The sequence below is a fragment of the Odontesthes bonariensis genome, chromosome 18 (genome assembly GCF_027942865.1).
Source record: "Odontesthes bonariensis isolate fOdoBon6 chromosome 18, fOdoBon6.hap1, whole genome shotgun sequence".
Taxonomy (NCBI): Eukaryota; Metazoa; Chordata; class Actinopteri; order Atheriniformes; family Atherinopsidae; genus Odontesthes; species Odontesthes bonariensis.
In genome coordinates, this window is record NC_134523.1 from 7,816,169 (window position 1) to 7,843,245 (window position 27,077).

The following is a 27,077-nucleotide window of genomic DNA, read 5'->3' on the forward strand; positions in this document are numbered from 1 at the left end:
TAAAATAAAACTAAATGCTAAAAGCTACTTTTGAATTCATTTTTGATTTTGCATACATATGCGATTAATCGTGATTAATCAGGGAAATTGAAATCTGCACATCCTCTCAATACCATAAGATTTCCATTACATTTATCTAGTTCTTGTTATCTAAAAAAAGCTCAACATGACAATGATTTAAAACTATCGAAAGCTTTGATTCAACAAATATTTTCTGCAGACATATATAACTATTTATTTATGTATATATATATATATATATATATATATATATATATATATATATATATATATATGCATAGAAAACTATTATGATAGAACACGAGCAAAGGAGCACATATGAGGGAAATTTTTGTACAATTTCTATCTTTTGTAAATGTTTTTTCAAACACCAGGTCCAAGCTGTTTAATGTCATACAGTTAAACAGAGACACTGTCTTATCACTCTGAAATAACAGTCAGTGTTTCAATGCCACCTGTTGTTATAAAACTGGTGTCCTGACCAGAGTTAAAGGCATTCACTGTGAATTTCATTGATCTATTGCCTGATTAATACATCAACATATGACAGCAGGGATTCTTCTTTTAACAAGAGGTTACATAATAATAGAAGAACATGCAATGGCATATTCTCTTTAAAAGACAAACCAAATATACAAAAAATACATTTAAATGTATTTATTTTGACCTTTATTTTGAAATTTCTTGAATTAGATGACATTTTGGAAATTTCAGTATGATGAAGAAGTTCCTTAGTATTGGAAGATAGACTACATATATAATGAATGATCCATGATGACTGGTATCAATGAAAAATCATTACAGACTGTTTAACTTAAACCCTCTGAACAGCTTCTAAGTGAGCTGTATGCTTTGATCCCAAATGTTCAGGTTTAACTTTTAAGTCAGACTGAAAGGACCTAAAATACTAAAAACACAAACCATTGTGAAAAAGATAATTTTAAGTAGAAAACTAAAATAATGTCTCTGTCTCTGCAGTGTGTGAGGACACACTGCAGAGACAGAAGATACATTACAGAGTTTAGGTGAAACTCTTCCTCAGGGTTTCACTTCCCTCTATTACCTCAGTTACCATGACAACAGATGAGCATCACTGCTGAACCGCAGCAACAGACAGGTTTCAGAAGTGAAGATAAAGTAGTGAAATGATTTAGGTAAAAACATCATGAACACAATTTCTCATCTGTTTTAAATGCTAGAGCATATTCATGTAAATATTTTAATAAAACTCTGCTGCTTACCACATTATCAACTGCAGTGATATTTAATTTGATAAATGCCACACAGAGTTGTAAAAAAGTAGTCTGATCTCTTATTAACTGTGAGCCTTCGTGCTGTTGAAACCGATCAAATTTACTCATAAGAACTCCAGTCCTGTTCATTGTCATAAAACCTTCACCAGAGTTGACATCAGAGATTACTGACAGCGTACAAAGTGATACTAACAACACTGTTGTGTGAGTACGGTAACTTTACAGGCTTAATAATGAGAAGAATGTAACAGAACATCAGAGAGAACTTAAACCTGCAAAGTCTGCAGATTACAGTAATGTGTCGGACAGATTGTTGCGATTCATTATTTTTTAGAATTTATAAAACAGCAAAGACTCCAATGTTGAGTTATTTTTCTTATATTTGTTCATTTAGAATAAAAGCTGTTCACCACTGAACTACGAATTAGAATTATTCAAACCAATAACACGGGTTAAATGATTATATAAATCATGTTTTCCCACGAATACAAAACTGTTCTCAAACCTTAATATGAAGAAACAGAACTTTTGTTCAGTTTTATTCACAACATGTTTTCATCCATCATAACAGACATTAGAAATTCACTTTTAAACTTAACGAAATATTACAATTAAATTTTCATCGAACACATCTTTTATTCTGTTGAAAGATAAACTAATACCTGATCAAACAGTATGCAGTCATGTGAAATAGCTTGTTTTTTTAAATATATCAAATAACAGAAAAATGATCCGTTTGGTTGTTCAATGATTCACATGTACTGACAGTTAGACTTCAGTCTGATTCAGCCACAATGATGAATAATTATTGATCAGCTCTACAAAAACCTGTGACAGTAGAGAGACATGTCTTTGGAACAAACAATGCAAAAGATCATTTAATTTAATAATCAAGAAGTTTGTGTCAAAATGCTCCATAAATTCATCAAATAAATATAGAAAATCACGACTATATTTAAAACACTTTAAAAACAGAAATGAACCGGAGCCTTAAGTAGTTCTACAATGAAACTTGTTCAATGTTAGAATTATGAGAAGATTTCTTATTGAGGAAGATAAAACTTTTTTTTTAAAATCGATTGTTTTGGTGTTTGTGAATTATGAGCAATGACTTCAAATTTAGATTTTATAGATTTAATGAAACAAACATATATGATGGAACGTAACAAGGATCTGATTAATATATTAATGAACTCTATTGATAACAAGCATCATCAGAGTGATCCAAGTCCCTGATGGAGTCAGTCATTTAAAGAAGTAATTTACAGTTTCTGATTAATGTCTTAATGATAAGAAATGTTGGAGTCAGTCAGAGCATTTCCATAGAGAGCCACTTTGCATCAGCAGCACCATGCTCCAGTGCTCTGGGAGCGTTTATAGTCCTGAGAGTTGAACACTGGATGACTGACAGCTGACCTTCATGACACCAGAAGCCACAGAAATCCTCCTCATCAGAAACATGACTTTGATCTGCGTCCTCATCTGGACTCTCCTCTGCTGCTGCTTCACAGGTAAAGTCCAGAGAATCAAACTCCTCTCCTCTATGAACATCCGTCCCTCTGAAATGAAGCCGACAAAACCATGAAGCTGCTTTATGTTTTTGTCTCTGTATCCTCAGAGTCCAGAGGTCAGGTCACAGTGACTCAGCCCGGAGCAGTGAGCTCTGCTGTGGGAGGCTCCGTCACCATCACATGTAAAACCAGCCAGAATGTTTACTATAAATATCTTGGATCGGACCGTTTAGCCTGGTACCAACAGAGAGATGGAGAAACTCCCAAACTGCTCATTTACTATGCTAGCAGCAGAGCATCAGGGATTTCAGATCGTTTTACAGGCAGTGGATCATACTCTGACTTCACTCTGACCATCAGTGGAGTTCAGGCTGAAGATGCTGCAGTTTATTACTGTCAGAGTGGTCATTATATCAACAGTCAGTGGGTGTTCACACAGTGAAAAACAGTCGTACAAAAACCTCCCTCAGTCAGCCTGAACCGACAGCTGCAGAGACTGATACAGTTCAGTGAGGACACACACATTAGAGGTTATTAAACAGTTAAAGGTTAACTCATCCATCTCATCCAGTCAAAATATTAATCTTATTTTTCTGAAAGATTACATTACATTACATTACGGTCATTTTGCAGACGCTTTTATCCAAAGCGACTTACAATAAGTGTGTTCCACATCGGTAGGCAAAAGAACTTCAGGTCACAAGAAATCATAAGTGCATTTCCTTCCAAAACCAAACAGCTAAGAGCATAACTAGTGTTAGAGTAAGTACAGTAAGTTAGGTACCTAGACAAATGGGAAGACAATTAAGAAAACAAAGACAATTTAGAAAACATATAAGTGCGTAAGAAGCTAGGACGAAACAGGTGATGTCGGGCGGGGGTGTAGGGCTTGACCATAGCCTGGAGGTATGAAGGAGCTGTTCCTTCCACTGCCCTGTAGGCTAGCAACAGTCTTAAACTGGATGCTGCAGCTACAGGGAGCCAGTGTAGAGAGCGGAGAAGGGGAGTGGTGTGGGAGAACTTGGGGAGGTTGAACACCAGAAGAGCAGCAGCTTTCTGAACGAGCTCCAGAGGTCTGATGGCAGAAGCCGGGGCGCCAGCAAGGAGAGAGTTGCAGTAGTCCAGGCGGGAGATGACAAGAGCCTGGATGAGCACCTGCGCTGCCTTGTCGGTGAGGAAGAGGGAGAGGTTGTAGGACATGATGTAGTGGTCAGAGAGATGAAGAGGAGTGACAGAGAGGTTGGCGCTAGAACAGTGCCTGGTGAAGCTAGATATATATATATATATAAAACCAATAAGGAGTCAATGAGTGACAGTTCATGAAATATCCTTTTTAGGTAAAACTTCATACATGAAATGTAGGATCTGTTTCAAGACCTGATATAAGTGAGAGTCACTGTTACTGTCAATGTTAATTAAAGTTTGACTATATTTGGGCCTCAGTCTCCATCCTGGTCTGTTAGATGGTGCTGAGACAGGTTTGTTTTACCGGACTGATGATGTGTTGCTGGAACAGTAATCCTGCCCTGTAGATATTTCCTAACAACCAAAGAAAATTAGATATAACAATCTCTATCAACGTAGTGTGATATTTAATGTTTCCTTTTGGACCGAGATAATCTATCTAACTTATTTTAGTGCTGTGAGGTTCATATGTCATGAAAAAGAAGTAAAAATACAAGTTTGATTTGTTTTTATTATTTCAAACGAACAGAAGCAACAAACACCTTTAAGATGAAATCAGTAAGACTTTTAAAGCAAAAAGACTGAGAGCAGGAACAGAACAGAATCAGTATCAGAGTCCCAGTGAGTCAGGTCAGGACTGGGAACACTGGTCTCTCCTCAGTGTCTCTGAGACTGGAGTCTGGGAGGCCTGGATGGCCTCACAGGTCACAGAGCTGGCCTTCTCCCACAGGTCTGCAGGGAGCATCAGGGTGCTGCTCCAGCTGTAGAGGCCGTCCTTCTGCAGCACAAAGCGGCTCGTGCTCTGATCCAAGCTGCTGCCGCTGCCGTCCACCTTCCAGGACAGACTCCAGTCTGAGGGGAAGCCCTTGTTGGCCAGACACATGAGGGTGGCCTTGCCCTTCTGCAGCCCCTCTACGGAGGGGGGGAACACCGTCAGGGTGGGACGGGTATCACCTAGGAAACACCAGTCAGGTCAGAGGACAGCAACCATAAAACTGTCAATCAAACAGCAGACAGTTGGACACCTTTAGTGTGAGAGAGTTGACTTTCCACTTGTAGAAGTTTCTGTCACATGTAATTTCTGCTCCATCAGTCACTGACTAACACATTGTTTCACTTCCCTTTAAGAAACCTCTCAGCAGAGACAGAAAATCATCTCATAGTTTTACCAGAAATATCTGAAACTGTACAGGATGTAAAACAAACACGTGACATTGTAAGTTTTACTTCAACATTCTCAAAAGTTAAAATATACATCAGTTAAAAGAATTTTCTGAAGACCAGTTCTAACTTTAAATGTTCTTCAGATGGAGCCAAGTCATTATTTGATAAACACTGCAAACTATTTCAAATTAAATTTCACATATGGCTTTATTCTAATAGAGAATTTAAAATTTAAACCACTCATTGGTCAAATTTAGTGGTTGGACTTTAAAGCTTCTAAAATACAGTTTGACATAAACGTAGAAAAATATCATCAAAGCTGATCTGACTTGACTTCCACAAAGATAAGTAAAACTATGAATCCTGAAATAGTTTAAAATGATGAATAAACATATTTTACTCAGTTTAAGATATTCAAATAGTTCCTCAAATATAAAATCTTGTATTTCTCCATAAAAACAATATAAACTTACTTCCAACTTCCAGTCTGGTTCCTCCACCGAACGTGTACCACAGTGATACAAACTCATTGAGCCGCCGTACAAAAACCTCCGACTGCACAGAGACACGGCTCACGGCTTTCTGACTCTGAAACAAACAAACTCACCAAACCTTTTTTTGATTTCTGAACAATTTCCTCTCATCAAACTTTATTGTATTAAAACTGAAAATAACACAGAGCAACAAATCCGATTTTTACATATCACTCAAAAGTGTAAAAAGATACTGATACTGATCTTGGTAAATATTTTGAATCAGTAGCACATTAAAGCTATTGATCCACTGATAAGACCAGGCATACCCTAACTCAGTCATTTTATAAATTAATCATTATTTTATCAACCCTAAATTATATTCTCTCCTACAAAATAAGGATGAAATCCTAGAGGGGGATGTTTCAAACAGGATTAAAGCTAAAGTGTCTAAAGACTCAAGAGACTCACTCCAGAACAAGAAATCTTTCCACAGAGCAAAGTGTTTTCTCTATAAAGGCTACTTTCAGCTCCTTTATAGTAACACCACTATATTTTCAGTGCTTCGAGAACATTATATTCTTATCGTTGTCTGAATAAAGTTTAACATACTTACATTTTGTCTCGTGTGAAAATTCCACAAATATAACACAGCACATCTTTTACATGTTCAGAAATGTTTTTATGGAGGTGGGAAGAGGTGTAGGGTGGCGTTATTGTCCAAGCGCTTTTCACCTTTCAACTTTGCTCAGTGTTGTAGTATGTTTGGGTGAGATGTGAATAAAAACATGGTTATATGTTGGCATCATGCGTTGTAAAACACGTGCAAAAACTCAAAATTTTCCTCCATTATGATTTTTTGATATGAGGTCAAATGTATCCGTTGTGTGTTGACTGGGCCCTAAAAGCACAAACCCCATAAGTTTGAACCTTTGTTTAACAGAAACATTTAAAAAATGCATTGATTTTCAGCATTTCCATTGACCAACTATTCAGAAAATATAAAGAAATGTTCAGTTTCATACCAGCAAGAGGAAAAAGGCATGTTTATCATTGTGTTTACCTTTTCCTCTATGTTACACTTTTTAATAATTTAGGAGATAAAGATTCTAATTTTTTTAATCCATCCATTCATTTTCTATAGCTGCTTTTTCCAATCCAGGGTCTCAGGTGGCTGGAGCCTATCCCAGCTGTCATTGGGCGTTAGGCAGGGTACACCTTGGACAGGTCCATCATAGAGCCACACAGAGGAAGACAAGACAAACATGCACGCTCACTCCTAGGGTCAATTTAGAGTCACCAGTCAAGCTAACATGCTTGTTTTCAGGCCGTGGGAGGAAGCTGGATAACCCGGAGAACCCAAACATACACGGGGAGAACATACAAACTCTGTCCGAAAGTTTGTTGTTGTCTAATTCTCTCTTTTATGAGCAAGAGATTTTCAATTTTTATCATTTAATCATGTGATTAATTAGATTAAAAATTTTAATCGTTGCCCAGCCATACTGAAAACAAAAGTAACGACAGAACAAGATACACTCAACAATATGGCAATGGAATCAACCCTTTGTTTTTGTATGCCTAAGCCTAAATAAATAGCAACTGGAAATTAAATAATAAACCAAGAGACAATGAAAAACAAGGCAATGGAATAATTGAGGAAAAATGGCATCTACTCAGTTTGCATTGTGAAGGTCTTGCAATTGTGCTACTCTGCCATGAACACTAGTCTAGCCAATGGCTCTGGACTTGACCAAGGGCAGCAGTATCTCTAAATCAATACATGAAGCGCCTCCCACGTAGAAAGTTTGTTCTTTATTCAAAATACTTATTTCTGTCAGAATTACAGGCAGTGGCGACGACACCAAGGCTGTGAAAAGGTCCATTCTGAAAAGAGCAGAAATCAAGTTCCAGTAACAATTGTGAGGGTAATATTCGACTACCTCGACCACATTTTTCCCCTAATTAGTTTTGCTTTCTAAACCTGACCAAGAAGGGGTTGGAAAAATGGAACAATGAATGCTTGAAAGTTTTTCTAAAGGAAGAGGGAGCAAGTTTAAGGTCGATAAAGGAGGTGATCAGGCCTAAACCTGTTATTTTTTTTCAATCAAGCCTAATCAAACACACTGAAAAAAACTAAAAATTGCTTTTAAACACAAAATAATGGAATTCCTTGGGTCCACACCTATAAGGAAAGAATTTCTCTTTCCATCTCTGAAAAGGTGCTCATTGACGTTCGTTTTTTATGTGATAACAGCACATAATTTCAGCACACTATGTCCCAACATCATCCCACGGCATGGTGTGAAAGATTTTTTTTTCAAGTATTTCTGTGAAACTGGGCTGAAAGATGAAACATTAGCTTTTGAAAAGAGTTTTTGAAAAAAAATTAAAGAAAAACAACCCTTAACAGCTTTTTCATGAAGTCTTGCGAAGAGAAATGTCTTTGTTGCCACAGGAATTGTGAGTTCAGGAGAACACACATTTGACACGCAGATGTCCCCCTGATACAGAAAAGCTGGTTGTAAAGAGGCAAAGAAGACATGTGCCTCAAAATACTCTTTCATCATAATCGACTTGTAGCCATTTACCTGCTCCACACTGCCATTATCAATAAATGTCATGATAACGATGGGGAGATAATCTCTGCCTAAGTTTTCTGCTGCTGTATCTCTCAAATCAACACTTGCCAACGCAGAGAAGAATAGCAGTAATAATTACTAGACCTTTCCTTCAAGGGTGCTCTGAGTGTTTCTGTGACACAGAGGGAGAAGAGGAGAAGGGATTGACAAGAAAGATACAATTACTATGAAGCTCCCTGTATTATACATGAAAGGATGCTGTTTAGAGCCCTCCAGAGAGTTACATATGGTTAACAGATTTGTCTTCTCTTCCAATTCCTCGTAGCACCTCTCTGCGTACAAGAAAATCAGGCGACGAAGCGGCATGTGACTGCAATTTCAACGAGAATTGATGTAAATGCTTCAGTTCTCATGCATATGAGCCATTCATATCGTTGCCAGGTGGGACTAAATTGTGATGACAACCCTGAGAGACGCAATCATAAAAGGCTTCATCATAAAAAGGATGGAAAACAAAAGACAATAAAACAAAATAATAGACTGCCATGACGGATCGACAGCAGAGATATAATCATACAAGTCAGACCCTCCAGGGAAGAGGGGGGTTCAGATGAAATTGGCCTCACTTCAAAACACTGTCTGTGCTGTTGTTTAACAAATTGACAGCAGACATAAGGCTTCTGAGCATAGCCTGATTGGGCTGAAACAAGTTTCAGTGGATTTGCATGTGTATGTGGTCATATACTGTAGGTGTGTGTGAGTGTGTATGTATTTGTAGTGCTGTGATCCATTACAGTCACACATACTGAGCGTAGTGGGTGGGTTTGGCTGAATTCCAGCTTTTGGCTGGGGAGCGCTTCTGAAAAGGAGGATCAATGAGCCAGTCAACCAGCATCGTATGGTGGTCTGGAAATGTTTCATGATTTATGAGATATGAGGCTTCTGTCTAACCAGCTTCATCCTGTCAGCACTCAAACTTTAGTCTCACCCTCTGTTCAACTTAAGCTCTGTAGATTTATTTCAAATGTAGCAGTTCCATATTTGTTAAAAGGACACAGCTCTCAAGTCAAACAGGTCTTCTTTATTTGAGTTTTCTAAAGTTCCTCTAAAAATACCAAAACTCGAAACAATGGAGATTTTATCTGTGAACAATGAAAATACAAACGTCTTAAACAACAGGCCTGGTAAATGTGCTAAACAGGAATTCAAATAGCTTCAATGAAAGGTGCATTCAATATAACATATCAGTAGCTAAAATGCCGCGCAACGGTTGAAATGACTGGCACAAAACGCATGATCACTACTAAAGCCATTGCTACATGCACAGTATAATACATTTAAAGGTAACAATATCTCAATATCCAGGGCCCTCCATAATGTTAAAGGGGGACGATGTATGGATAGTATATTTGAAAATGACTTTAAATTAAAGTTTGGAATGTGCCCTTTAATCACGTCTGAATTGTTTGATTTCGAATTTTAAACTGAGGAGGAGAGTTGTAACTCAAAGAAAAATGCAACTGCAACTGGCACTTCAGCAGTTACTTCTTCACAAATGCATTCTCCATTAACCGATAAGAGTTAAGATGAGAACACAAATGTTCTGAACTCGTCCTGAGTCGACTAAACAAGCACCCCTGGCTGCTTATTGAAGTGCCTGAGTAAATTAACTTGTTCCGAATTGCTACAACTCCCCAGCTGTCTATTAAAGGTGGGGTAGGGGATCTTTTTCTGGAACATTTTTTTACATATTGCTTGAAATACTCTTCACATCCCCATTGCAACCAATTAATTAAAAGTTTTGACACAAATATGAAACGTTTTAGTGGCCTCTAGAACGTACAATCTAGGAAAAACACTATCCAATCATTGTGAACGGACCGTTCACAATGATTGGATTCTGATGCCGTCTATCAAACTGCAATCTGCTCCTCCCTCCCCCTCCTCCCCCCTGTGCGCGTACCCTGCTCCGTGAACGAATTACGCGTCCAGAAGCTTGGCAGGAAGCTAAACTAGAGCCAGCTTGGCTAGCACCTAGCATTATTAAACATATAGTTAGCATATACTAAATACGGCAACGATCGATGCTTGCAGTCAGAACAGCGCTCGTGCACCTTCGTGCTCGTGCATGTACTCTAGAGGCGTGGCATGGGGGGGAAAGTGAAGAAAAGGGTTGGGACTTTTGACCTGTGTATTTTCAAAATGCAGCTTCGATGGACTCAAAATCCATGATCTCCTACCCTACCTTTAAGGTGCTTGATTAAATATAAACAGTAAAGAGCTATAACAAAATAAAAGGATCATGTTTAGAAATAAATACACAATGCAACCGATTCCATTTTCATACTTCATGTAAGCTGCTCTGCAAGAGGTCACATATTCTTCAAACTTAACTATAGATCATATCTGCCAGCATGAACGTACGACCAATGGGGACATTTAGTAGCGGAGGAAACCTAGAGGGTACTCCAGGATTGGCCCAGCTCTCCATGAAATGGACCCCTGGAGAAGGTTGAGGTATCGAAGGAGAGGCATCCACATGTGTGAACAAATGATCCTTCCCAAAATAATCTTCCGACTATGTAAAATTCCTCTGATTCATCTTGTCCCAAGTCAACGTCTCCCACATGTTATCCTCTATTACGCTCTTCAATGTAGATTAGACTTGATTATGGCATTTTCTTCATTTCCCCCTCCCTTGTACATCTCTCTACCACTCTCCCCCTCCCCCCAATGACCACGTGAGTCAAAGAGAGTCGATAGATTCTGGCAGGGTCTTTATTGGCTCAGTTATTTCCACTGCATGCTCCCTAAAGAGGATAAGGGATTGGAGAGCAAGGGAACCCTGGAAGAAGGAAGTCGTCAGGACGAGTGGATTAGCGTTGTTTAGGCATAGATGAGGTAGGGCGCTGGAAAAAGAAAGCGGGTGAATGAAAAAGACAGAAGGTCTTACACATGCACTTTCAGCTGAGGATGCAGCTGGATGCACCCAGTGAGTCCCTGCCTCTCCACTGCAGACGGAGGACTGGATTCTATTTCAAGCATGAGTGCCGATATAAATCAGTCAATCAATACTGAGGGAGATAGCCACACATTCTTATAGATGAGCGGTCACGCAAAACACAGCTCAGCACACACCGGTGAATTAGTGTGAGGAATTCCTGTTTTGATAGCCATTAAAAGCTTCAGTACACATGTATATACCAGTAAATTGGCTTAATACTCAACACCAGCTCCTGTTGGCCACTAATGTAACCCTGGAATCAGCTTAGCATGAATTAAAGTGTATGTGTATGTGTGTTTGCAGAGCTCCTCAGTTTACTGGTCTGCATTATTGCTGCAATAAGCTGTGGAGTAAAGTCTAACTGCCAGGCGTTGAGGTAAAACATTCCCAGTGCTGCAGCACACCAGCAACTAAAGTTACAATGCCATGGAGCAAGAACTCTCCAGGTTCGAGACTAGAGCAAGACGTTGTAATACTTTATCAAAGTCTAGTTTGAGCACCATTACGAAAAGGAATGGGATCACTAAAGAAAAAGGGTAAAAGATAGTTACTGAGGGAAAGGAGGTATAAGAAAGAACCGGAGATGAATAGAGGGAATAGATTAAGCATGCCACATCCTGCACCGTGACGATGAGCATGTGAAGCCTATTTGTCCAACTGACATATATTCCAACAACAGCACTTCATTTTTTCCCCTCTCTCCACTCAGTCTTTCCATCGAGAGGAGGTTCAAAAGGCAGAGAAGGGGGTTGGGTCTGTGGGATATGCTGACACAAGCTAATGAGAATAAGGGGGAGGAGGGGAGTGATACAAAAAGTCGTGTACAAGAAGGGAGAAGGGGGCCAAAACGTTGTGGTGAGGTGTGCAGGAAATACAGTAGCTGCAGCAGTAGTTTTCCACTGGAGTCTGGAAAGAGTTTGTGTACTCATCTGACTCCGGAGCCGGGAAGTATGTGTGTGGCCACATGATCACCACGCCACGTTATTCAGATGTTCATGAGACTTCACTGCTGTCGGGACTCTGGAAAGAAAAGGATTTTCTTTCGGCCAAGTTTTTTGCAAACATGCTGCAAAAACTTAACAGAAGTCTTGTAGCCTGCATGGTAAATTCATTTTTCCAAATAAAATATAGCACAGGCAGCGAAAAGAGAGAAATCAACCCGGCGCTCAGGTGTATCACGAACAGTCCAAAGTGGTGCTCTTGGGGTAGGGAAATCCACGATAAGAAAAGAAATAAGTCCCAGGCACTCAAAAGTAGAAAAGGAAGAAGGTATAAATAAAAAGCCTTTAATGACTTTGGCTAATCATAATAAAAAGGCACAGGCAGCACTCTTGTTCAGATTGTTATCAACCTCTTTTTGTCCAGGCTAAAATCAGCAATAGTGGTTCGCTTTATGGATTGGAACTTTTTCTCCGGACACGTGGTTCTGTTTTTCATGCAAAACCTCCAACACCTATTTTAACATGCAAATAATACAAAAGGATGTGTGTGGACCTATGTCTGTGTAATTTGTGTCACTCCTTGAAGTCACATTATGGTATCCGGTCCAAATACTTATGTGATTACACCTGTGCAGGCACTAAGCAAACAAGCCTCTACCTGAGTCAGTACAACACTGTGTCAACACTATGCAGAGCACAGCACTCGGTCGTTGCAGGTTGACCAGAGTGATTGGCACATTGGCAAACACTCCAGCATCCATCAGTTTCCATTCTCCTAACTGTCTGAGTTCAGTTGTTTACTCTTTAGTCCACGGTAACAGCTCTGTGTGCTGTAAAGATCCTCTGTACACAAACAAGCATTCAAAACTAAGCTAATGGATAAAATTCTAGTCTTCTTGTTCCCAAAGTGGGCACAGTTGAAGCATCATGAATGTTGTGTGGATAGGTAAAAGTAATTTTTCTGGACACAGTTGGCAAGTTCTCCCCATGCGTGCATGGGTGGGTTCTCTCTGGGTACTCGGGCTTCATTAATTGGTGATCCTACATTTACCTAAGAAGTGATTGTGAGCATGCATGGCTGTTTGTCTTGTTTGTGCTCGACCTGAGATAAACTGGTGACCTGCCCTGTGTACCCCGCCTCTTACCCAATGATAGTTGGGATAGGCTCCAGCCCACCAGCAAACCCTGAATAAGATTAAGCAGGTATGGAAAATGGACGGATCGATTGAAGTTTGTAGGTTAATGACCAAATGTTGAAATCAAAATGAATCCAGGCTATATTTTGGTCTTATGTCTAGCTTCTGCTTTGCTGAAGGATAGTTGTGTTGCCAAATCAAGGGAGGATAGGCTACTGAGACACAGACAGGTGATGAACAAGGTCTCATTTTCCATGATTTCCTGGTTTGAAAAGACCAGTGTAGAGTCAGTGTTAGTTAAGAAAGTGTGTTTTTGTAAAAAAAAAAAATGGGCTGAATGCTTCATACACTGTGGAATAGACTCACTGCTAGTTTCCTGTCAGTCATCGAATACCACCTGACACAGATCACAAATACAGGAATCAACTGTTTCTGAACAGCCTGACTGTACTAAGGGACAACAGTGCACACCGGAGCTCCATGTTAGTTCTAGTATGCTTTGCTATTATGAAGTTCTCGTGCTCAAATGCTCACACTGACAACACAACACTAAAACTATAGCATAACCTATGTCTGCACCATGTTAACTTTGAGGTTAAGCGTGCTAACATTTGCATATGAGTTCATCAAGATCAAATTTTGAGCTGAAGACATCGCTAAATGACAATCATTTGTTCTGAGGGTACCATGAACCTGTGCACCATTTCACAGTCGCTAATCTAATCTAAATCCTTGTTGCAAAATCAACTGATGTCACATTGATCATCTATCAGATGATACTCTTCAAAGTCATTTGGATTAATCTTCTGTGAACCTTGAATTTCCACAGCGGCCATCCGACAGACATAAAACTGAGTTAGGAAGGATTGTGTCTGATTTGGCCATCTATGGAAAAATAAAAAATGTAAATGTGTTTAATTTCAGAAGTCGATTTGTTAGATACTAAGTTTATCTGACATCGGTGGCAGTCCTCAGTATATATCAGTGTAGCCTATGAGCGATTCAGACTTTAACCTTATAAGCTCAGCAGTTAGATTCACTCTGAGAAACCTCATACTTTGCAAAGATGATTTTTGGAAACAGTTTGCATCAAATTCTCAACACACATCCGTCTATATATCGGCGGTCACATATAAAGCAAATTTAAACTGACCGAAGCATAGTGCAGAGGATCTTTTACTCATAACAAGGCAGCCGAATCAGGGAATATGAATAATACAATGTGCTTAGTTCAACTTGACTTTTGCACATAAAAACTGTTCAGAAAAACATCAATAGCTGCAGTTATGGCTGCGGCTGAGTCTTTCCAATGTAGCTGTTTGGTTGGACACCATGTGACAGCCTGTTCTGATTAAACAGAAACTTAATGTCACAATGATTTTCTTTAATGCTTATGGAGGTATGCTTCTACAGAGGCAAACATTTCCCTTTGAGTTGTTGCTTTCATTTCCATCAGTACTTGAAGTTAATTAATTTATTATTGAGGATGTGGGAGGAAGCCGAGAAGCTTGGCAAAAAAAAAAAAAAAATGACTTCTCTCTGAGGACTCAGGAAGTGATGTCATTAGTTCGAGGGCTGGAGACAGCCAAAGGAGCATTAGTACTTGGCCAAGGTCGACTGTTGACACTTGCTTCCTAATTGCCAAGGGGTTGCATGGGCATGAAATCTGCTTTCAAATGCAAAACTGCGCTTTAAGAGATTACAGAGACACACCTGGAATACATATTACCATTTAGCATCATCCAAGACTTTTCCCTGTGTTTACTTGCCCAGATAGTTTATCCTGGCATAAGTGTGCACACCCACATCCCAGACATACACATACCATCATAACAGAGTTTACCAGGTTAATGCCCCGGCACGCAAAAGCACGGTTCTGCACCAACAAAAGCAAATCTAGATTTCCATGTAGAATGGTTTTCCAAGACAACATAAAGAGAGGATTGAAGCATGCGCATGTCCTCCAGTGGCTCTGCATCTAATTACAGAAGGTCATAAAGCACATACAAAACACCTACCACAGCAAGTGTCTGACTGAATCAATATGAGTATGCATCATTTGGTGGATGCTCTCACACATGCATGCTTTCGCTCAAAAACAGACAGGGTGTTTATAACTAAATCAATATGAGCAATATCAGGGATTGTGTATCTCAGCTGTAACCTCAGTGCCCTGTCTGCCATGTGCCTGTTTGTTATCTCTACTCCATTAAGCATACAGAACAGGCACTACAGTATAGTTACATTTACTGATGAAATAGTTTTTTTTATTGGCACGCAGCGCATGGATTATCTACAGAAGATCTCGGAGTATCTTAATCCTGGTATACATCCCAAAAATACAGACAGTGGAAATGTAAATTAGCCTTGAGTCCGAGGCTTTTAGGCTAATCGAACTGTCCGCCAGGTAAACGAAGCGCACCAGGAGTTCAGGATACTTCTGACAGCCGATGGTGGCAGGTTTAATGAAAGTGTTGGCTCATTAACATAGAGCACAGGCAGTGGCCCTGTGCTGTCCCTTCCAGGCTCGTTATCTCAACAGCAATCCACCTCGGCCTCAGCTAATTGGCCTCAGCGCATAATAAAACTTCAAACACTCTGAGAGATCATTAGAACAGGTTAGTTTTTGGAGCCTGTAAAAACGTCATCAATAGGTCTAACAATACAAAGCATCAGATGGCTGAGGGGTCACCTACTTTTCGCACCATAATGAAGTGTCCCACACGTTGTGAAAAGTTGAGTCGGAAAGTTTAGGGTGAGAGAAACAGCACGGCTTCGGGCTGTCTTCCTTTCAGAAGAAAATAGTCCATTTTGCCCATGTGGTGTAAACAGAGCCAACACAATAATCTCAGTACCACTTCATAAAGACACAAACAGCACTGCTACACATTATGCACTGACATCAAGCCCCCAAGAAGAGATTACAAAGTTTTGTAATCTCTTTGTAATTCACGTTTCTTTGTCCTCTGTTTTATAGGTCAGTTATTTTTAAAATTCACTTAATCTATAGTTCAATACAAGATAAATAATATTTTGTCACCATTTTACACTAATACATCGGTGATGGTGAGGTTTGATAATAGTTAGATAATAAAGACTTAATAATTAGGTAATAGTTAGATGGTTTATATCACTGAAATATTTTGATAAGAAAACTTGGAACAGGGTGACATTAAGTCTGTTTCCACAGCATTACCTTTCAACAAAAAAATGTTTGGACTTTAGCAATGAGGTTCAGTAGGAAAAAAGTGAGTGACCAGTTAAAACTTCTTTTATCCAATATTTAAAATTGGTTGTTTGTAATGTAAAAAATTTTTTTTTTAAAGTTACAATTTTGCTATTGTGGCTAGAATGGTTATTTCTACATCCCTGTGACCATGTCTTATTTTTAAAAAGTTACAATATCAATACTGTTACTATGCTATTAGCTGTACTGTAAAGTGTACGTATATTTTACGTGAACATTAAGGACTCTCTAATATCAGGCACTCAAAGGGGAATCTACCACAAAGGCAGTTTTAAGTAATTTTACAAACATGACAGCATTGCATCCATTTAGGATTTGAAATTTACTTTTCATTTATGTATTTCCCATCAACGAGGCTAAGTTTGAAAAAGGGAGTGAATAAATCTGCATCAGCATTGATGGGCATTTGAAATGTGTTAACGTGGTCACGTATTTCCCTGAAAATATCGACTTTTTCTGGCAAACATACCTAAAGGCTGAGATACTGAAGCTGGTTGTGCTTTCACCTTCTAAGTGTGTGTGTGTGCGCAAATGCATGACATCATGGCAAAGTTTAGTCATGGTTTGGCAGGTATCTATGTATCTGTTTGTGTGCACATTTGGTTAACGTGTACAGATGACACAATCATGAAAATACAAGCAGCTAAAATTAGGATTAAATCAAAGAAGGCTGTAGTTTGACCCATGAATACTGAGTACTAATGTGATAATGTTGTAGTTACTATTTACCTACACCTGTAAACTGTCATTTAAATTAAATGTTTACCTGTATTTACGAATATATAGTTCACATTACAGTTGGATAATGAATATGAGCTTAAAACCAAAGCTTAACATTAATTTGAATGCGTCTGCTAAATTGAAGGAAGCTAGACAATTTTCCCTTACTCTCCAATGCTAAGAGCATTTCAACCATGTGAAATTTAAATACAGCACAATTAGATTTATTGCACTCTGCATGCATTTACAATCATATGTATTTTGACTCGAAGTACATTTCCAGTCTTCTTGTCCAATAAATTGGGCAACATTCGTTCAGTCAAGCAAGCCCAATTTGTTAAATGAAACACTGGTGTATACCACGGCTCAGTAGGCAGGCATCTGGCCTTACTGTACATCAACTTAGCGGCATCTAGTCAAACATTGCAGCTACACAACGCTAACAACTCATCCCATCACATGAACATCTGACAGAAATTACATCAGGATGTCTTAATCAATATAGAAATTACTTAAAGTGTCATGTCTCATGTGCTTAACTGCAATCTGATGATTGTAAGTATAGTTAGATATGGATATTTTTGGATCAGAAAACAAGGATTTTAGCTTTTTCCCAAAAAAGATATTCTTATTTTAGTGATATAATCGTACACAGACTAAAAGGGCTGACTATATACATGCAAATGAGAGGAAGAGCTGAGGAACTGCAGCACTTTATAATGTCGAGCCCTCTTTTCCGGAGGCATAGATATTTGGACAATAAACTCAAAAATTGGATTTGTGTAGACTATTCCTTCATTCTTCCTTCATCAGTTCAGCTGGTAAAATGTCTGTAGCTGATTCCGAGTGTTGATTCCTAGGGCGCTGTGACTGTGAACCTTCAATATGAAGTCAAGCTGCAAAAGAAAGGAAAAGAGAAACGATCCAAAACAAAGCCATCAATCTGCTGAACATTCATCCAGCACTGCTGTTTACAAAAGACAACAGCGGTGGATTAAAGAAAAGCATCTTCAGCCATGTGAGGAACTCTCTCTTGGGGGTAGAGATACCATTATCCAAGTCTTCCATCAAGAGAAGACTTTATGGAATCAAAGAGGATTCAAACCATTTATAAAGTTCAAGAGAGATGAAGAAACATGTTTTAAGAAAAAAAAAAAAAACAGCAGTTCTGGAACAGCATTCTTTGAACTTGGAACAGTTCATGATCTGAAGCATGCTACATCATCTGTAGACGCATGGGTGGGCGTGAGTGGATGGAAATACATGGTTTCTAAATGCCTTCAGTGTTGACTGTGTGAAAGAAGGTAGAACCAGACAGATTAATCTCAAGTATATACAGCAAAGTTCGCTGTGCTTCACAGCGGACATTAACAATTAGTTAAAACAGTTTTGGTACGTAAGTGATATTGTGATGGAACACTCGATTTTATCCTGATGGAACTGGATTTCACTTTCTGAGACCAAACTAAAGGCAGAAGGACCACAAACAACTCACAACTGAACACAGCTTCTGTAAAGCAGTTGGCCAAGCACAGCAAGGATGGAAACCCTTTGAATTCCATGTGTTGCAGACTGCCGGCAGCGATTGCTTGCAAAGGATTACAGACAAAATATGAAAATAAATCAACAATAAATCTATGATGAAGACAATTGTCACAATTACATTCCATGAAGTTTAACAAATAGAAGGGCTGTCATTTCTTTGGACGTGAATACCCTCAAATTAATGCTGACAGTCCGCTCTTCAAGTCCGTACAGTGAGTAACTTTTAGTAAATAGTGTCAATTTTCTTCAACATCCTTCAACAGGATGGAGGTCATCCATCTGGAGAGCTGGTGCCGGGAGAGTACCCTCCTGCTGAACGACAGCAAAACTAAGGAGCTGATTGTGGACTACAGAAGGAAGCAGCAGAGTGACAGAGGGTGGACGGCTGAAAAATACCTCGGTGTGACCATCACACAGGACCTGTCCTGGTCACTGCACGTTAACAGGACTGTTAAAAAGGCCAGGCAGCGTCTGTTCCACCTCAGACGCCTCAGAGACTTCAGGCTCCCCCTCAAGGCGCTCAGTAACTTTTACACCTGCATTATTGAGAGTATTTTGAGTGGGAGCATCACCACATGGAGGAGCAACTGCAAAAAACAGGACCTCTTGGCCCTTAGGAAAGTAGTCAGCTCAGCTGTGTGGACTATCAGAACAACCCTACCCGACCTGCAACACATTTATGTGAAACGATGCAGGTCGAGAGCTGAGCAGACCCTCAGGCAGCCCCACCACCCCGGACACTCACTCCTCTCCCTGCTGCCTTCCGGCCGTCGGACCTGCAGCCTGAGAACCAGCACTGAGAGGGTGAGGAAAAGCTTCTTTCCCCAGGCCATCCGTCTGCTGAACAGTGAGCGTTAAACTGGACTCCACTTCTATCTGTTAATACTGTATATTTCAGATACCTTATACATTTTCTTTTATATTTTTTTATTAATTTTTATTCAAATTTCATATTTAATTTTAAATATCTTTTTATTGGTAGCAGGACAAGGAAGAATTTCACTGCACGTTGTACTGAGTATGATTGTGTATGTGACAAATAAAACTATCTTGAATCTTGAATCTAAATATCAGAAATGGAAGAAGCACAATGTGGTAAACAATTAGGGGTGGGTGAAAAAAATCGATTCATGTACATATTGCAATTTTTTTATGGGATGGATTTTAAAAATCGATTTTTCTCCCCTAAATCGATTATATTACGTCATATCTGTGTCCAGAAAAACGTCATCAATTCATTACATTGAGTTATGTTAAGACTAGTCCACATTTGTGCTGTGTGGACATTGCAATTAATTTTGTAACTGTGAACTTTAAAAAAGATGCTGTACATGTTAAGTACCTCTTTTTGTCTCAGTTGAAATAAATGTCAGCTGCTGGAATGACTGACACAGACTGATGTGTATCGTTTATGGGAACGACATTCATTCTAGGAGTGTATGATTAAACTTGTTTGTTTTTTAAGGAGGAAGAAAATTGAAATCACTGATTATATCGAATCACAATACTTGTAGAATCGCAATTAACAAGAATCGTGATACAAATCGGCACCTTAAAATCCTGATACAATCGAATCGTGACCAGAGCATATTGTCCCACCCCTATAAAAAATAGTTTCTAAAACTCACCTGGTTGAAATGCATCGAGTGTTGGCGTGGACTGAGTTACTCAAGTCTTCAAGCAGCAGCAGTACAAGTTGGTTCTTTTCATTTGGCATCTGTGTGTTAGCTCTCACACACACATTCTCACCTCTTTCATATGCATCGGTAGTCTTTGCTATTAGTTTAGATTAGCCAGACCCCACAGCAAGGAAGCAAGCTTCATCTGAGCTCTAAGCAGCAGTGAGGTTGACCAGCACATTCTGATACTGGGGCTTGGTCAAGAATCCTTCATGTAAGTTTGACACACCTCTTTATGGTCGCTTTCTGACACCAAGGGAAACAAAAGCCCTAAAGCTGCATACTGAAAATGATCCATGTGCGAGTGTTAAATGACACACCGGCTGTCCCAGAGGTAAAAAGTGACAGACAAACCTCACTATGTCAAATTTTAACACAGACCGTGTAAGGAGTGGAAGAAGGGGATAGACATCAGACTGACCAAGCATGGGAGTCGTGTTCAAATCCAACCTCGAAGCTACTGTCTTTCACGTCTGTCTTTTTTCATTTCTTCGCTCTACTACTGTGCTGCTTGGATTTGAGGTATACCTGATCAAAGTCGGGCAATAAAACTACTTGATCAAAGTATTTGGGCACAGGTAGGTTTCAATAGTGCTTGGTGAAGGTTACGAAAACACAATGATTAGGGGGTTTAAATACACAATAAAAATACTTTTTACCGTGGGAGGCTTCACCAATATTCTTCCACGTGTCCCACGTCTGCTACCTTACCAGCACAAGAAAACCCTGCACATTCCAAAGTGAGTCTTTGGGGGTTTACTAATGCAGCAGGATCCTGACCAAGTGTCGGTTTGGGATAAGTTGGGAGTGAAGAACAAGATGGGCTGATGGGAGATATTTTCAGTGGGATGTCAGCACCTAACAGGCCAATGTCTTCTGATAGTGTGTGCTTGTGCGTCTCAAGTGTATGGCTTGCTCCGTAAAATTCATTCAGGTTAGAACACCCACGATAACGACCTGCTACTCTGTTGTCCAGGCCATTGAGACTATTTGAGGGTTTCTGTCTGAAACTCCTGACTCCTATAGAGAAGATATGCTCACTATCATCATTCGGGATCAATGATGGTGTGAAGCAGAGAACAGAGAGAGCAAATGAAAAAGGACTATCAGCAAAAGAGAGATATATGGAAAAAGAGGCTGTTCCAAATCAAGTCCTGAGCTGATCGATTCCCTCCTAACAGGGGCCTAGTAGCATTGATCGTTGTGTAAGTAGCTTCCTTGGTGTCTTACACTGGAGCCCACACAGCACTGCTGTAATGCTCCACTGATACAAGTACACAGTGAGAGTTTTTTTCATATCTACTGTTACCAACTGGTTGGGTTTGAAATGAAATGTTACAGCTTTTATATTGCGTGCATGTCCTCATACAGCATGTGCACTCTCACAACTTTTCTGATGGAATAATTTGTCACACCACACGAGGGGCCCCGGTACCGGAGAGACCTGTCATCAGCGCGAGCGTTGACCCACGCAGGATTGTTTGTTGTTTTCATCTCAGGAACGTTTGTTTGAGCAACACACTTGAAGGGATTTTCTCGGTTCATGATCGGAGCAGAAAATCCAAACAAGCTAAACAGGGTGGGGGTTGGGGGACTGAGAGAAACACAGAGAGAGGTACTGAGGAAGCTCTGTGGCCGAGAAGACGGGTGAGTACGAGGCAAGGGGGGAGAGAAATGTAACAGAATGCAGGGCAGGTCTCGAAAGATTACGGCATGAAGGTGGTCTTGGCTGCACAGCTAATTATGGGTGACAGTACTGAATAAGCTGTTCCGCTTGCTACATTTTTATCAAAGGGAGTGAGAGGGTGCATGCCTTAATTCATTATTCATTGATTTTAATAGATTTCTTTTTTTTTCTCCACAGGAAGAAGACAGAGAAGACACTGACAAAAATCGCGGCCTTGAGATTTTCAAATCACATGTACAGAAACGTATAGATATCGACAGATATCAATGTCTCTGGGACTGTACTGTACAACACAAAGCAAGAAGTGGTTTTAATGGGAAGTCACACCCATGCCAAAAAATAAATGTCTGGAGGGAAATGTCTGAGAGAAACAGAACTTGCCATGTCAAGGCATCTTTATTCTACTAAACTCTTTGTTAAGAGTTGCATCAAGTATTTCTTCTATCCATTCAATTCAATTCAATTCGTTTCATTCACATAGCACCAAATTACAACAAATGTCATCTCAAGGCACTTCAATAATACAGTCCAATACTATCCATCTAGAAAATTCTTGCACCTACAGCAGGGAGTTTCTGCCACTCGTATTGAAAGGCTCAAGACTTCACCTCAAACCTTATATTCTGACAGTGCTAACACATGCTGTATTTCAAAAACTCTCTACAGCAGATAAACAATCGCTGAAAGTGATGTCCATTGAAGTGTTTTGTTGTGTACAAGCCATTGACTCAGACTTCCAGCTGTGTTAGCCGCAGTGATTCTAATCCAATCATTTGTTCCCTCCCCACAATGTATTTGCCAAACATCTTAATCTACTTAAATATGCCAACTTCTTCTGCAGTGCGGAGTGTGATTTTTTTTATTTTTTTTAGAGGAAAGACGCCCTATGTAGGTCTATCTGCTTGCGGACCTGAAGAGAACTCTCTCGTATTAAAACTATATTATTCCAGACAAAAAGAAACACGAGCACATACATGATGTTCACGCAAACATCCAAAGTCCCAGAAGAAGGAAGGCGTGCACGAGCCATGCGTGCACACTTTAACTGAAACCCCTCTGTAATGGGTGAGCTCTGGGAACAGCTGTTACTGTGCATCTACGGGTTGCCAGTGTGAATTACAGAGAAGGCTGCTCTGCCTCCTCTAAATGTTTCATGATGTTTACCAGGCTGTTTGTTCTCAGAGCAGATCAAGGGTGGACCACTCCCACTGGCACCCACCAAGTGGGGAAAGGTGGCGGGGGACAGAGGGGGTAAGGGAAATAAACAGAGGTGGATGAATGAGTTACTAAGAGGGTGGATTGATGTATGGATTCAGCTACTGGTGCTTGGATGGATGAATAAAGACGTGCATAACACCAGGATCACACATAGTGTGCGACACACTTGGCCTGACAATATTTGTAATGCAGTCAGAATTCATTATGGTGTTGCCTGAGTTAAAAGAAATAGCATTTGTTAGATGTGGTGACTGATCCTGTGTTTACACAATGAAAAACCTCACTGGTAGCTGGTTACAAACAAGATAAAACAACGTTCAGGACATGCCTGCTTTTACAAGTAAATATATACCTCAGTGAATCTGAGGTGTGAGAACAGGCAGTTTAGGCTGAGAGTCTGCAGTGTTGCAAAACCTGATTTATAGAATCTGATGTAAATTTGATAGAAATTAAGATTTTATATTAAAAATACTGAAAGGCCTCCAAATGTCAACAAAAGATCACCACAGTGTGGTGGAAGACGGTTGAATGATTGGGTTGCATTTGGGAATCTACAAAGATCGTTGTAGTTCATCGACATAAGCACAAGAGTTGTCTATTGCTGATGGTTCTCTAATTGTATAGTTTCTGCATAAATTGCGACGGGAAAAGAAAAACTATCAATCCAACCCAAAGTAAAACCATGTGCTGTTTGTGCTTTTTCTACAGATCCCAAAAAAAGAAAGAAAGAAAAGACATAAGCCAGCTGTTTCCATCAGTTCTCAGTCTTTGTGCATCTCTGTGCTAAACTAACCTAACTGGCTGCTGCTCATGGCTTAATAATAAAGATTTGAGAGTGGAGTGAATCTTCTCATCTAATCCCAGAAAGTCAATTAGCACATCCTCTAACATGTTGACCTATTCTATTAATCTTAGCAATACTTAGGAAGGAATGATTAATATATAGGAAAATCAATTGAAGTGTGTGGAGACCATAGGTACTTAATGCTTGATGAGTTTGCACTATGGAGGCCAAAACGTGTTTTCTGGGTTGCACGTGTTGCACAGGTGGCTCCCTACAGCTCTAATATCGAATAATAAAAAAAAGATCCTATCAGCAGCAGCTTTACTGTTTATCCACTCCCTCCCTTTTTTCTCCAGCTGCAACGCGGGCCAAAGGTTTTCTCTTTAACTTGCCATGTCTCATTGTTCTCAGCCCCACCCCTGCTGCCCTTATCCTCACACGTCTCCTTCCCTCGTTCCTCTGACGACTATAATTGACAGTCTCAGACAAGATCAGAGCTGACCTGGAAGCGAGCAGGGGAGCGTTTAGGCAGTGGCGGGGTTCACAATGCCATCGCTGTTCTGCCAGTAATTACAGCAGGGGCAGGGAGATTGGTTGCCACTTATTGAATTCATATCAAATAAAATTCCACAAAAAGTGCCGGCTCACAGTGGGGCTCCCACCAGTATCTGTCCCTCTTGGTGGGATTCTTTTGGCCACTATACACATACTGTATATACACATGCAGCTCAATGGCCCTCACTGCTTTGCCTTTGTCCTGTTGCCTATTCCCACTCACTTAATTCAATTTCCTGCGTAAATTTCTCAACCGTCTCTTGTCACCTCCTTGGAGATTTGCATCTTTTCTTTTAAACCTCAGAAGTAAGGGCAAGAAGAACGAACTCACTCTTGTCTGGTCTCCCCACATAAAAGCAAGATTTTCCAACCATGTTTGCAGTTTTGCCTCTCTCTCTGTCTTCAGGATTTGGAGAATACACTCTGCTACTTTGATGCACTGCCGCAGTTTGTCCACACTCCAAGAGTTCTGCTGCCTGCCACTTGGGGGCGACATGACCTTGCGCTTCCCGGACAGTCGACACATCTGCAACTGCAGGTCCATAGCCCCCTGTTCCACCTCAGACACAATCCAGTCTCTGAGTTTCTTTAACATCTCATGGGCTCCCTCCTCCAACTCACCCTACACTTCTTAAATCAGCTGCGATAAAAACAGATGCCGGATTGAAATGTCAGAAGCGTATCTCAAACTGCTCGAACATTAACCTGTTCACCCTTGGGTGCCTTGCTTTTCTCTGGAGGGGGGCAATAAAAGGGTGGAGACTCTGAGGATTGGAGCAGAGGAAAAGGACGTGGAGAAAGGGAGAAGAAGGGAAGGGAAGTAGGGTGAAAGACCATTGATTAAGAGCCCATGCAGGTTACAGGGAGCAGGCGCACATACAGGCAGGCGGTGGGGAGAAACCAGATGGCGTAAGCTAGGTAGACAGAAAATACTCCAGCAGAGATGGGAAGGAGCGAGGAAAGGAGGGAGGCAGTCAGAGCAGTAAAGCAGAGACAAGACTGACAAAGAGAAAAAGGGAGGGTCGACTGAACAGGAGACACAGAGTCAAAGAGACAAGGAGGAAGATGGGGTGGAAAGGCGAGGGGTGAGTAAATACTAAAGCGGAGGTAAAGGAGTAAATGGTAAATGATAAGGCTGAGAAAGTCAGGTTATGTATGGTGATGGCAGCCGGGGTGAGCAGTGATCTAGAAAGAGAATGAGTTTGGGTACAGAACAGTGAGAGTGCAGAACAGAGTAGGTATGTCCTACATCTCAGTGGGAGCGATTTGGTTGATAATAGGCTGATAAAACGGCCGCCTGCTCTCAATGCCCGTCATAAATCTTTCATCGTTACTCACATCTCCTCCATCTCCCGTTTTTTTTTTCCTTTCCTTTTTACTTGTATAGGCTTTTAACGAGCCTTCAGCTCCGCAACACTACCACTACTGTCAGAGGAAAGCACCTGGACGGGTGGGGTGGGGTGGAGGGGGGGGGGGGGGGGGGCTGAGAAAACCATGACAAAATCTGCAATGTCCTGGCAGAGATGGCAATCCTGCTGTCTCCAAGAGACAAAGTGAATATGACTCTGATATGAGCTCTGTGAAGCCTGGAGGATTCTCTGTGATGAATAAAGTGATAAAAGGTACTAAGAGGAAACCCCCTGACTTTGACATGGAGACTTGTCTAACCTGAGAATTTGCGGATGTTTTCATATCTCTGCCATGTTGCCTGCCATGCTTCCACCTGTCCTCCACTTCATTCCCACCTACTGCACCTGACTCTCCTCTGTCCTCCCCACCCTTTTCAGCATCCTGCTCGTGCCTATCTCCTCCTCGTTTCCATGTCTCCTCTCCCTTGACACGGCCATAAATCACGAGGACTGAGAGGGTCTTGTTTGTGTTGGGTGGGGTAATTATATGTACCGTATGTAAGCGCTCAGGCCATGATGAATTAGCTGCCCTAAGTAGGCCACTCCTGACTGCCACAGATGGCACAAGCATCAGCTTTCTCTAGATTAACCATTGCTTATAGAAACAGGTAAGATGGGAGGTAAAAGGACGATTTAAAATATTAATTAAAAAATGAAAAAGCAGGGGAGCGAGCAGAGGAAGATAGCGTTAATTGGAAGCTGCTCAAATGTTGCTCTGCAATCCTGAACTTGCAAAGTTTGCTGCTTCCTTGCTCAACTGATGGTTGTGCTTGAATTTTTCGTGAGCCCTATTTTTAAAAGAAAACGTTTCCTATATTTTTTCTTTAAAATTATGATCTTCCGATTTTCATGCATCCAAAATGAAGATAAATATGACCCAATTAAACTGATAAGACAATAATGTTAAATTTTGCCATGTATGTAGATATCTCTTCAATTGCTTTCTGTATTTCGGACACTGCA

General features: G+C 40.3%; 1 gene segment (V, D, J or C); it reads right to left on the reverse strand.

Annotated features, from left to right (window-relative positions):
* Positions 1-4,518: 4,518 nt before the first annotated feature.
* Positions 4,519-5,634, reverse strand: LOC142367934 (Ig kappa-b4 chain C region-like). The segment is given in 2 exon segments: positions 4,519-4,924; positions 5,608-5,634. A coding segment is annotated over 1 exon segment (252 nt).
* Positions 5,635-27,077: the final 21,443 nt, after the last annotated feature.